The sequence below is a fragment of the Panthera onca genome, chromosome D1 (genome assembly GCF_046562875.1).
Source record: "Panthera onca isolate mPanOnc1 chromosome D1, mPanOnc1 haplotype 2, whole genome shotgun sequence".
In the NCBI taxonomy this organism is placed as follows: Eukaryota; Metazoa; Chordata; class Mammalia; order Carnivora; family Felidae; genus Panthera; species Panthera onca.
This window is the reverse complement of record NC_138348.1, coordinates 38,438,441-38,452,191: the sequence shown is the minus strand read 5'-3', so window position 1 is coordinate 38,452,191 and position 13,751 is coordinate 38,438,441. Positions and strand designations below refer to the sequence as shown.

The following is a 13,751-nucleotide window of genomic DNA, read 5'->3' as shown; positions in this document are numbered from 1 at the left end:
TTTGCTAGACACTTCATTGTCAGTGGGAAGGGATGGGAAGGAGAAAGGGAGGAGGATGGGAGCCCATGGAGACATAAAAAATCATAGAAGAAGGGGCATCTGGGTGGCTCATTTGGTTGAGCGACCCTTCTTTGCTTCAGGTCATGATCTCATGGTTCATGGGTTCGAGCCCCACATCTGGCTTACTGCTCTCCTGTCAGCACAGAGCCCACTTCAGATCCTCTGTCCTCCTCTCTCTGCCCCTCCCCAATATGTGCTCTCCCCAAAATAAGTGAATATTTAAGAAAAAACACAGAAGAAGAAAGGCAGCATGATATAGGGGAAGGAGGACAAGCTTAGGTGGAAGAAATGTGAGTTTGAATCTCCCCCTCACTTAGCAGGAGTTATTAATCCTCCTGGCATATCACTTTCCTTATTTATAATGTGATGAGAATAACACCTACTTCATTGTTGTATTTTTCACACACAGCCCTGGATATGGTGCCCAGTGGAGGCCATTTTCCATCTTGAGTTCAGGGAGGGCATTTGCAGGCAGGGGATGAAGGGAATCCATTTGAGAACATTTGCATAATTACACCTGCTTTGTAACCTTGACCAGGTATAAATCAGTTGGCTAAACTAGCTGGCTTCAGAAAGTTTCCTCTAATTTCCAGATTCTGTAGTTACTATGATAACCGTATTGAAAAAATTGAGCCATGTTGGCTTAACAAGTGTAGAGTATGCTTTACAGGAACTATGATTTAGGGCAAATTGAAAGTGGGACTTTTTGAGAAAACCCACAGTGTATGGTTGCCTGAGCTGGTGTCAAGAGTTATGGAATCGGTGTCTGTTTTGAACTAAAAAATTGGATTGAACAGAGAGGAGGACTTCATTGATTTATGGCTCCAATCACTATTAACTCAAAGAGATTTTTTTTTGTGTGCCAGATCCTGGTTGAAAGGAAAGCCTCTGAAGTGCAGAGCAGTTGAATAAAAGTATGATAATCACACTTGTGAATAGTTCTTGGAAGACTGCAATCCTCCTAGGTAGGGAGAAAGAATCTAGAGTGGCAGAGTCGAGGCCCTAGGTAACAGAAAATTATTTAATAGAGTTGTTCATGCGGCTGCAACGCTTAGTGAGAAGGGAAGATAAAGGATAAATTGTTTTCAGTTTACCTGTAATCTGGAGTATTTACCTGTCTTCTTTTCAAGGAAGGCTCAGGTTGTTGCTTAAGCCTCACATTCATAAATTTCACTGTTTTATATACAACAAAAGCAAAAAAACAACCAGAAAACAAAAACTCATGAATAATGTGAGCTCCCCATCCCCACCTCAATACCCTTTTTGCTAGGGTTGGATTTTCACCTTTACTAATAAAAACTATATCCAAAAAGCTCTTAGTGTAAAAATAAGTGTAGCTCTTCTTCAAATGGCTTCTGCAGTGGATTTGGTTATTGTATCATGTGGAATCTCTTGGAAAACGAGGAGCACATTTTGGGATTACGTTAAGTTTGGCTGCATCTGTTAGATCTTCTGTGGTTATTAGCGATGGAATGACCGGAGGGAAATTGCATCAATTGTGCAGTAGAGAGAATGGAAAAAATTAAGTCTCTGTGCATTGATCTTTTCAGAAAAAATTATTGATAAAACAGTGTTCATTATCAGTCGATTTTGTAGGACGACATGAAGTAGATTTCGAGAGTTTTCTTAGCGTATGTTAAAATTTCTGCTTTCAGTTGAGGTACAGCTTTGGTATAAAGTGCTCCTGGGTGTTGAAAATTTACAGTCTCTTTTTTAAGTGCATGTTTTCCTTTTTAAAGTGGTATCTTTCAATACCTTGTATTTTTATTTCAAAAACCTTAAATCTTTCTGCCTTCAGGGTATCATAAGTTTCCTTAGTTTCCCATTCAGGGTTCTCTACCCTCTGACCCCAATTTAATTTACCCACTTGTCTGCCACCGTTTTTCTACCTAACCCTTTCATTTCAGCCAAATGGGGAGGCTCAGTGTACCCTACAGGCCTTTCAATTTTGCCCCCACCTCACAAATTTTCTCCTTTCCTCTGTACTTATCCGCTGCTAGCCTTCCTTTAAGATTTGGTCAGAGCCCTTTGCTTAACCACCCTCTCTCGGGGACATGGTGAGTCCATCCTCTGAACTTGCATGTCCCAGTTGTGTCACTCAGGACCCATTTAGCATCAACTTCCAGTTCACATTCTACCTAGACACGTTTCCTTTAACTCTGCCTGGATGGTAAGCTCCTAGAAGGCAGCAGGTTTTATATTTGTTCCATAGCTTTTTTTTCTTTCTGATGCTGAAAGATCCAATTATGTGTTGATTACTTGTGTATCTGTCTATCTGTCATGTATTTTCTGCTGTCTGCTCTCATTAGAATATAAGCTCCAAAAGAGGTCATGAATATTGCAAAAGCTGCAGAGGTCATATGTGGCAGGCAGTTGGGCTCTGGGACTTACGCTCTCAATCACTAATCAGTGCAGCCTAATGGTGGTTGTCCGTGACTCTGTCACTGCCATTTCTGATTTTACTTATTCTGTCAACACGATACTGACACTGTTGGCCACTCATTCCTTGAATGTTTCGCTTCTCTTGGCTTCTGTGACATCCTTTTAGCTCTATTCTCCTCCTCCCTCCCAGATCACTTCTCCTCTAGTCCTCTAATAGTTCGAAATTGATGGTCTTCAGTTTTGTCCCCATCATTTTTCTGTGCTCTCACTACAATCCTCTTTCTAGCCTAGTACTTCCTGACCTCAGTGGTATGACACATTACAGTGTCAGAATCAATCATGACATAATGTCAAAACCACTCACTTATTCATAAAGCATTAAGTTACAAGCACTTGCAAGTGATTTACTTTTTGAAATAGACTCACCTCCGAATTACCATTATAAGGATGTCAAACTCATTTGCGTGTCAGTAGTATGTGCTTGATTGTGTGAGGAAAGGTGGGATTATAGCTAGCTGGAAGTGACTTGCTTATAATTCATTGCCTATTTTATATTTGCTGAAAGTATCTATGGACTATGGTTATTGGTGTGTCATTGATAGTTACAGCAATTTTGTGATATTATTAGTCAACTGTGGATTTATAGTTGTGTTTGTTTCCTTGATTTCACCCATGGATACATTTTTAATAACAGGTGAAGAAAGCATGCATATGCATTTATCTCTGCATAGCCTAGAAATGAGAATGCATTCTAGTTACAATTCCAAATCAAAGGCAATATGATCAGCCAAATAACATGTGCGAGATTATTTATATTAACATCATGAATAAATATAAATATTATGTGCTACACTTTTTAATCATAAAATGAGTTATTTTTTATTAATGTGTGCTTTCTCATATTACTAGTAGAGCTCTGAATTTGACTTGTAAAATATAGTTTTACATAGTTTTTATGTTAGTCATATATATTTTTCCCTCAAAAAATGATGATTTGAGAGTATTAACAGATAGTTTTACTAATCATTCACTATTAAAATGCTTATGAAGGTATGTCCTATAAAAACAGCTTAGGAACACTCTGCTTTATGTGGTCAGTTGCTTTTGTTCATAGTGTGTATGTTTGGTTTTCATTTCAATCTGAGTGTGCTCCTAGGAGTGTGCCTCCTATGGTTGCCATTCATCATCTGTCATAGCAGAAGAAAAGTTGAAACCCTCTGCTCGAGGCTGTGTCATATACTCCTCTGTGACTAACTCTCTCCCTATGTTGATGACTCCTGAATTTTTGTCATGATCCACGATCTTTTCTCTGGAGCTGTAGACTCATTTATTAAGCTACCCACTGGGCATCTTTATGTGGATGTCCTACAGGCTCCCTGAACATGTCATACCTGAAACTGAGCTCATTTTCTGTCCTGTTCCCAGGCCCAACTCTTTTTTTTCCCCCAGTGTCATACATTTTCATCAATGATCTCATTTACCCTGTCCACTAAAGACATTAAGAATAATATTCAGTGTGTCTCAGGCCATTAGTCTAGTCCTGTTTTTATTTCCAAAATATCTTTGAAATGATTTCTCTCCTTCCTCACTGCCTTTACTGTAGCACAACTGCTCATGATTTCCTATTGGGACCGTTTCATAGCCCAGTAGTTCTCAAACTTCAGTGTATATCAGAATCATTAAAACACAGATTGTTGGGTTCCAACTCCAGACTTCCTGATTCAGTAAGTCTAAGGATAGTCCTAAGAAAATACATTTCTAGCCAGTTTGTGGTAACCCTGATGCTGCTGGTCTGGGGATCATTTTTACAGAACAGTAGTAGTGATAGCCTCTTAATTGGCCTCCCTGCTGCCATGCTAGCCACCTTACTGTTTACCCTCCAAAGGATATATTTTTAAATGCAAGTCATATTATCTCTGTCCCTGACTTAAACCCTTATATTGTCTTCACATTGCTCTTACAATAGATTTGGTTGAACTCTTATCCCTTGAATATGTGAAATCATAGCACTCTGGTTATTCTTTTACCCGTACAACATATATTTTTTGTTCCACTGAGGTTAAGAACTTTTTCAGTTGTCCATGTATGTTTGTAGATCAGCCCGGCTATTAAAATCTCAACCATTGTCCATTTTATAATCCCATTCTCAGGCTTCCTGCTTCATTCACATCTTTGAAAGGTGCATCTTTTTCCCCATGTGAGGAAGAGGATTGCTCTGTATCCTTATGTAAGAGTTGGCCCATTGGTAGAAACAAAATTGTGTAGGTGAGCTTGAGTCATTTCTCTTCCAGTATTCTCCCCTGGGATTGTCCTCTGCTCTAGTCTTTGGCCCTGGTGGTGGACAGCTATTAACTTCCTTATGTGACATATTAAGTGATAAGCAGGTACTCAGCTGGTTCCTATTCAACACCTGTTTTATATCATGTTTAGGAAGCAGTTTATTGACTCCCAGTAGGCTGCCTTCAAGCACACCAAATGCTGGCCCTATCTGACTGGACCTTGTGAGGGGGTAAAGATAGGCCCTTGCTACTCAATATGTGGTAAGGAGGCCAGTAGAATCTGTATCACTAGGGAGCCCTTTAGAAATGCAGAATTTGCAATCTTCCCTCAACAGAACTGTTGAATTAGAATCTGCATTTCAATGAGATCCTAGGGTGGTCAAGTTTGAGAAGCACTGGCCTAGGCTTCTATGGCTCCTGGACATGCTCACCTTACCTGTTACCATTCTTTATTAATTCATAATTGTATGAATTTGTAAGATCTGCGCTAGCCAGTTTCTTCATCTGTAAAATGGGGACTGTAATGCTTACCTGGTGAATTCTGATGACGCACGTAAAATATCCAGCACAGCACCTTAGACGTAGTGAGTGTTCTTTAGTGGTAGCCATTATTAAGTCTGTATCTTCATCTTCTTGGATTTTAACAACCTTTTGGAAGTCTTCATAAATAAGACCCCTACCTCCCCAAAAACTGGCATGGAGGGGGGCATTGATGGCTGAAAGTTAAATAAGAATGGGATTATGACTGGTTTATAATTAAAGATATGCCTAATTTTTAATTAAATGGCATAGCTGGGATGACTTTGGGAAGCACAGAAGTTGCTTGCTTTGCAGGGTTGAATGGTTGATTTCTAGCAATACCTAGATATTAATGCTTGTAAGTCTGAGATAAGAACATGCATTTAAAGACACTGACCATCACAGTGATTTGATGCAAATCAAAAACAGTGAGATACTACCACAACAGATTAGAATGGCTAAAATTAGGAATACATATCAAGTGTTGGTGAGGATGTCAAGAAGCTATAATTCTCTTTCATTGCTGGTGGAGATGTAAAATAGTACAATCATTTTAGAACAGTGTTTGGCAGTTTCTTAAAGGGTTAACAATAAAAAGGAACAGACTCTAACAGGCAAAAAATGAGTAAGGGCAAAGTTGAACTAAATAACATCATCATGAATGGGATATAATTGACATCAGGAGACTATTTTACCCAATAAGAGAAGAATACACATTTTTCTCAAACTCACATGAGACAGTCAGGAAGGCAGACCATATTCTGGGCCAGAAAACATACCTTAACAAATTGAAAATAATTGAAACAAATAATGTCTGTTCTGAGACCACAATAGAATTAAACTAGAAATCAGTAACAGAAAGATAGCAGGAAAATCCCAAAATACATATGGAGATTAAACAACACATTTCTAAATAACATGTGGGTCAAAGAAGAAATCTCAAGAAATTTAAATATAAAAATATTTGAACAAAACGGAAATGAAAACACAGCTTATAAAAAAAAGAAAAAAAGAAAACACAGCTTATCAAAATCTTGCGGTATGTGGTAACAGAAGTACTTAGAGCGAAATGTATAGTAATGAATGCATTTGATGGAAATGAAGAAAGATCTATAATCCGTAACGTAAGGCTCTACCTTGGGAAACTGTAAAAAGAAGACCAAATGTAAGTAAGCAGAAAAAATATTAAGAATGGAAGGAACAATCAACGAATTTGAAAATAGAAATTCAGTAAAGGAAATCAATAAAACCAAAAGCTGCCTCTTTGTAAAGATCAATAAAATTGGTAAGCCTTTAGAGAAGCTAACTAAGAAAAAAGAGAAAGGACACAAATTACTAATATCAGAAATGAAAGAAGGGACATTACTATAGATACGATGGACATTAAATAAGATAATAAAGGAATATTATGTCCAACTTTATGCCATGAATTTGATAACCTGGATGAAATCAAACAATTCTTCAAAATATGTAATTTGTCACAACTCATATAAGAAGAAACAATCTGAATAAACCTATACGAACCTACATATTTTATATATTACATATACATACATATTTATGTCATATACATATACATTACATATACATACACACACACACACACACACATATATATGTGTGTGTGTGTGTCAGCTTGTATCAGTAATTAATAACCTTCTAAAACAGAAATCACCAGACCCAGATGGATTCACTGGTCAACTCTGCAAAGAAATTATACCGAGGTGCCTGGGTGGCTCAGTCAATTAAGCATCTGACTCTTTATTTCAACTCACTTCATGATCTTGTGGGTTTGTGAGGTTGAGCCCCACGTCAGGCTCTGCATTGACAGTGAAGATTCTCTCTTTCCCTCTCTCTGCCCCTAGCCCAATAATGTACTCTCTCTTTCTAAATAAATAAATGAACTGTAAAAAAAAAAAAAAGATAGAAAAGCAGTTCTATACAGTTTATTCCAGAGGATGGAAGCACAGAAAATACTCCCTACTCATTCTGTAAGATCAACATTACCCTACTAACAAAACCAAAGACATTACAAGAATAGAAAATGAAAGACCAATCTCTCTCATGAGCAAAGATGCAAAAATTTTTAACGAAATATTAGCAAACTGAATCCATCAATGTAGAAAAAGAATTATATACCATAATTGAAATCTATTCCAGGTATGCAGTGCTGGTTCAATAATCAAAAATCTGTTAATGTAATCCATCACTTTAACAGGATAAAAAAGGAAAAATCACATGATCATATCACTTGACACAGGAAAGCATTTGACAAAACCCAACACACATTCATGATAAAAGCTCTTAGTAAATTAGGACTAGAGGGGAATTTCATTAACTTGATAAAGAAGAGCCACATCCAATCTACAGCTAACACCATACTTGAGAAACACAAAGCTTTCCCACAAAGATCAGGTACAAGCTAAGGAGGTCTCCTCTTACCACTCCTTTTCAATATTATATTGGAATTTCTAGCTAATGCACTAAGACAAAAAAAGGAAATTAAAGGTATACAGATTAAAAAGGAAGAAATTGTTTTTGTTTGCAGGCAACAAGATCATCTATGTAGACAATGTGAACTAATCAACAAAACTAGAACCAGTACGTGATTATAGCAATATTTCAAGATAGGAGTTTAATACACAGAAGTTGGTTGCTTTCCTATATGCAAGTAATAAAGAAGTGAAATTTAAAGTACAATATCACTTATGTTAGCATTCCCCAAAATTAAATACTTAGGTATAAATAAAAAATATGTACCAGATCTATATGAGGGAAACTACAAAACTCTGATGAATAAAATCAAAGAAGAACTAAATAGAGAAGTTTTCTATTCACGGATAGGATGTCTTAATATTGTCAAGTTATCAGTTCTTCACAACTTGATCTGTAGATGCAATACAGATTTAATCAGAATCCAGTAAGTTATTTTGTGGATATCAACAAAGCAATTCCAAAGCATATATGGAGAGGCAAAACAAAACAAAACAAAACAAAACAAAACAAAACAAAACAAAACACCACAAAGAGCTAACACAGTATTGAAGAAGAGCAAAGCTGGAAAACTTATAGTCCTCAACTTCAGGACTTACTATAAAGCTACACTAATTAAGATAGTGTTATTGGCAGAAAAACAGATGAATAAATCAATGGAAGAGAATAGCCCAGAAATAGTCAACTGATTTTTGGCAAAGGAACAAAACCAACATAATGGAGCAAAGATAGATTTCTAAACAAATAGTGCCAGGAACAAGGGGACATACACATGCAGAAAAATTAATCTAGACATAGACCTTAAATCCATCACTAAAATGAACTCCAAATAGAATCATAGCTTTATGTGTAATATGCAAAACTATAAAACTCCTAAGAGATAATGTAGGAGAAAATCTAGATGACCTTGAGTATGGTGATGACTTTTTATATACAACACCAAATTCAGGATCCATGAAAGAAATAGTTAAAAACATATACTACATTAAAATTAAAAAAATTTCTGCTCTAAAAAAAGACAATGTCAAAAGAATGAGAAGCCACAGACTGGGGGAAGTTTTTTGCAAAAGGTATATGTGATGAAAGACCGGCATTCCAAATATGTAAAGAACTCTTAAAACTCTACAATAAGGAAACAAAAATGCAATTAAAAAAATGGGCCAAAACCTTGAAAGATAACACATCAGAGAATATGGTAAATAAGCATATGAAAAGATACTTTACATTATATCTCATTAGGGAAATGCAAATTAAGACAATGAACTATCCCTAGGTGCCTATTAGAATGATTAAAATCTGGAACACTGACGAAAAATTCTGACAAGGATGTAGAACGATGGGAATTTTCATTAATTGCTGGTGGAAATGCAAAATAGTACAACCACTTTGGAGGATAGTTGATCAGTTTCTAGCAAAACTAATCATACTTTTACAATAGGATACAGAAGTCCTTGTTATTTATATTTACTCAAGTAAGTTGAAAACTTATGTCCACACAAAACCTGCACAAATTTATTTATAATTACCAAAATTATAGCAGCTTTATTCATAATTATCAAAATTTGGAAACAAGGTGTCCTTCAGTAGGTGGATATACAAACTGGTACATCCAGACAATGGAATATTATTCTGTGCTAAAAAGAAATGAAATATCAGTCCATGAAAAGATGAGGTAACCTTAAATACATATTACTAAATCCATGGAGCCAATCTGAAAAGGTTACATACAATGTGATTTCAATTATATGACATCCTGGGGTAATGCAAAACTATGGGGACACTTAAAAGATCAGTGGTTACCAGGGGCTAGGGGGAGGCAGTGATAAGTAAGCAAAGCAGAGCAGAATTTTTAGGGCTTTGAAACTATACAGTATGATGCAATAGTGGTAGATACACACACCTCCTTATACATTTGTCCAAACTCAGAAATTATTACACTAGGAGTGAACTTTAATTTAAACTATGGACTTTGGGTAAAAATGTTGTGTCAATGTAGGTTCATCGGTTGTAACAAATGTGCCACTCTGGTGCAGTATTTTGATAGTGGGAGGGAATTTAATGGGATGTAGGTGCTCTCTGTGAAATCTCTGAACCTGCCATTCAGTTTTGCTGTGAACCCAAAACTTCTGTATGATATTACAGAAGGCCTGATAAAGCCTATTTTTTTAAAAAAAGTATATCATGCAGAGGTTAGCACGTTGAATAAATATACTTTCTATATGATACTTCACATCTTTTTTTGACTAGCTCACTCTCTCTCGCTGCAGTAGAATGTCTGTCAGAATAGAATACCAAGCAGGAGAGACAGTTGTGACCTACACAAGAATTATGGATCTAGAATTCCGCCAGAAGAAGCCAATTTAAAACAAGAGGAAGATTGTGTATTTTTACATAAGTTAACCTCTCCTTAATGATCATGGCACTGAAGATGCTGACAGCTGCCAGTTGCTTTGTGAAGGCCATGTTGCGACCTTCTACTCTCTGCCATTCTTGGGAGATTTTATTTGGCCGTGAGACCTCACTGAGGAGCTTCTCTTTTAAACACGGTATTCCTCCATCAGCCAAGTATGGTGGGCGACACACTGTGACTATGATTCCTGGGGACGGCATCGGGCCTGAACTTATGCTGCATGTTAAGACTGTGTTCAGACATGCATGTGTGCCTGTGGACTTCGAGGAGGTGACAGTTAACTCTACTTCTGGTGAAGAGGACGTTCACAATGCCATCATGGCAGTCCGTCGAAACTGCGTGGCCTTGAAGGGCAACATCGAAACTGACCACAACCTGCCACCATCTCACAAATCCCGCAACAATATGTTTCGCACCACGCTGGATCTCTATGCCAACGTTATCCATTTTAAGAGTCTGCCAGGAGTGGAGACAAGGCACAAGGATGTTGACATCTTAGTTGTTCGGGAAAACACAGAGGGTGAATACAGCAACCTGGAGCATGAGAGTGTGAAAGGAGTGATCGAGAGCCTGAAGATCATTACCAAGGCCAAGTCTTTGCGCATTGCTGAATATGCCTTCCAATTGGCCCAGGAGATGGGGCGCAAGAGAGTGACGGTTGTGCATAAGGCCAACATCATGAAACTGGGAGATGGTCTCTTCCTACAGTGTTGCAGAGAGGTGGCCTCCCGCTATCCTCAGCTCACTTTCGAAGGCATGATTGTGGATAACACCACCATGCAGCTGGTATCTCGGCCCCAGCAATTCGATGTAATGGTGATGCCCAATCTTTATGGCAACATAGTCAACAACATCTGTACAGGGTTGGTTGGGGGAGCAGGCCTCGTGCCTGGTGCAAACTATGGCCATACGTACGCAGTGTTTGAAACAGCCTCAAGGCAATCAGGCAAGAATTTAGCCAATAAGAATATGGCCAACCCTACTGCCATGCTTCTGGCAAGCTGCATTTTGCTGGATTACCTCAAGCTCCACTCCTATGCCACCTCCATTCGCAATGCAGTCTTGGCGTCCATGGAGAACAAAGATGTCCATACTCCAGACATCGGAGGTCAGGGTACCACATCAGATATCATTCAGAATATCACAAATCACATCAGTACTGTCAATTAAATGGTTATGCCTTGCAGGCTGAGCTACATCCAAGTCCTTCTCACTCTTCACCTTATTCTTCTCACTTAGAAACCCTAGCCTGCTTGGCTAGTGTGGACTCTGGAATAAACTGGCTCCTGCTCCAACTCAGAAGAGGCAGGGGAAGCAAATCAAAGCTGATTTTTTCTGTTAAATTAAAATGCCATAAATGCCATAAGCCTTGCTTATTTAAATTAGCCAAACCTATTGTGTTGTATACATATTGAGGAATTCTTATCTGTTTTAATTCACAATTCACACTTCTCTATGATACGATACACTAAGTAAATCAGAGCTGTTTGTAGAGTCCCAGGGCTTTCACAGAACCTAGAACGCTCATTTTTCTCTTTATCTGGGTCATTAAAATTCAGCAAACCAGCCTGCAGAGAAGTCTGGCTTCTCTCTAGAGGTTGTTAATGAGTTAATTAGTGCAATAAAATTTGCCTACAAAATATACATTGTAACCTTAATAATAAATAAGGACCGTAAAGCTGAGCTAGTACAGAATGCTTCCACTCCCTCCTAGATCTCTCATCTTTTCCATGGTCATGTTTATGTTCCTAAGGAATTTTCACTGTGTAATTTTTCACACATGGACATCCCTGAGTACTTGAGCTCTCCTGGAAAGCGCATTCTTGGATTCCTTCTAGTTGGACTCAAGAGTCTAGAGGTCAACTCCCCAGTGAAGAGGCACATGGCCCGTAATTCTTCACTGTACAAATGTAACCATGCACTGTAACTCCATGTTTACTGCTTCATAGTCTGTGATGGTTTACTTTCTTTTAATCTCTTTTTTTTTTTTTTTTTTTTTTTTTTTTGAGGAAAGAGTGTGCAAAAGAAAATGAAAAGCACTGGGCTAATTTAAATGTTTGCTGTCAGTTTATTTACAGTATTTTTAAGGCCCTAGTTGGGAAATACACAAAGAAAAATGATCATTTTATCAGGGCTCAGAAATAGTTATTATTTAAGTTGGAAATGAAAATAATGGTTATGAGAACTTTCAGTGGCTTCATCTGCAAGAATGGCCTGCAGACAAAAATAAAATTGAGAAAAGAGTGAATAAAGTATTTTGGAAACTTTTGTGTCTCAGCTTTAACCTTTGGATTTCACTGTGGCCGGTTCATGAACCACAAGTTAAAGACAGTGGACTTAGACTTGAAAAATTCCTTATGGTTCCCAAAAGTCTCTGCCTTAACATATTACCTTATATTAGCTTCATTATGTGTAAAGTCAGGGTCCGGGTTTAGAAAACCAAATGCTAGTTTGCAGGGACTTCATTTGAGGAGGAAGTGACTGTCTACCTATCTGTGAGTCTGTCTTTAAGAATAAAGCTAGCAGAGATAAGTTAGTTATAATCATGGTATTCTTTTAGCGGACTTTTACACATGTTGCTACCCAGGGCCGCCACTGGCCTACAGTGTGATGCCTTGCTCTGGACAGATCTAGATCTGCACCAGAGGCATGGTTTGATGATACAGCAAGGCGTAATTTTTGGCATGAAGTCCTCCCCCCTGCAATGCCACATAACCCCATCCTACCTTAACCCACAGTACCCACTCTATCTTTTCCTCTCATGACTAGGGGAATTTGTTCATGGCACAACCAGCCCAAATGCAGACAGTAACCTGACTATTGGCTTCTATTTGACAGTGGGAGTTTATGCTGATAAGTACATTTGAGCTACAGTTTGCCTTTCTGTTAAAGGTGGTTGTCTCCAGAGTCTTCCCACAGTTGTTAGGTCAGACTACCTTGATGGCACCTATTATACCATCGTGGAACTTTCCATTTATCAGTGTTAGATTTTTCCCACTTAGCTATGAGCATTTCTAGGACAAATGCTATGTATTCTATTTCCTTGTCCTGTGTAGCCCCTAACATGATGACTGATACAGACAAAATAAACAATATATATTTATTGAATCACCAAAAAATGAATGATATGGCATGTATCCCCTCCTATTTCTTCTGTGTAAAGTGAGGTAATAACTTTACCTACCTCATAGGATCATTAGCAAGCCTAAGTGAGAAAATAGACATGATGTTGATAGCACTTGCCTGTCACATGATAAGTGCTTGCTGTGTTTGGAAATTATTCATTATTTTTCACTTTATACCTTTCTGAAAGATAATTCTAAAGAGGACTTGGCAAATTACATTAATTCATTACTGTCATTGGAACTTACTAGAGAAGTTTCTTAATTTATATTACAGGTTTGTAACTGACTTTAAACAAGGGGAGCCAATCATACATGCTTATTAAAGTCCCCTTATTTCTCTACTTTTTCTTTTTTTTTTAAGAGAGTGAGCGAGCAAGAGAGGGGAGGAGAGATAGGGAGAGAGAATTCCAAGCAAGTTCCCCACTGTCACCATGAAGCCCAGTGTGGGGCTTAATCTCACAAACCATGAGGTCATGATCTGAG

General features: G+C 37.9%; 2 protein-coding genes across 3 annotated transcripts in view; both read left to right on the top strand.

The window, feature by feature from the left end:
• NELL1 (neural EGFL like 1) overlaps window positions 1–13,751 on the top strand; it is an 875,786-nt gene that overhangs the window by 565,108 nt on the left and 296,927 nt on the right. The gene's annotated exons all lie outside the window — the stretch shown is intronic.
• On the top strand, window positions 10,087–12,407 carry LOC132661553 (isocitrate dehydrogenase [NAD] subunit gamma, mitochondrial). Its single transcript, XM_060606215.2, has one exon. It carries the CDS (start codon window positions 10,144–10,146, stop codon window positions 11,311–11,313), a length of 1,170 nt encoding a protein of 389 aa, XP_060462198.1. The 5' UTR covers window positions 10,087–10,143; the 3' UTR covers window positions 11,314–12,407.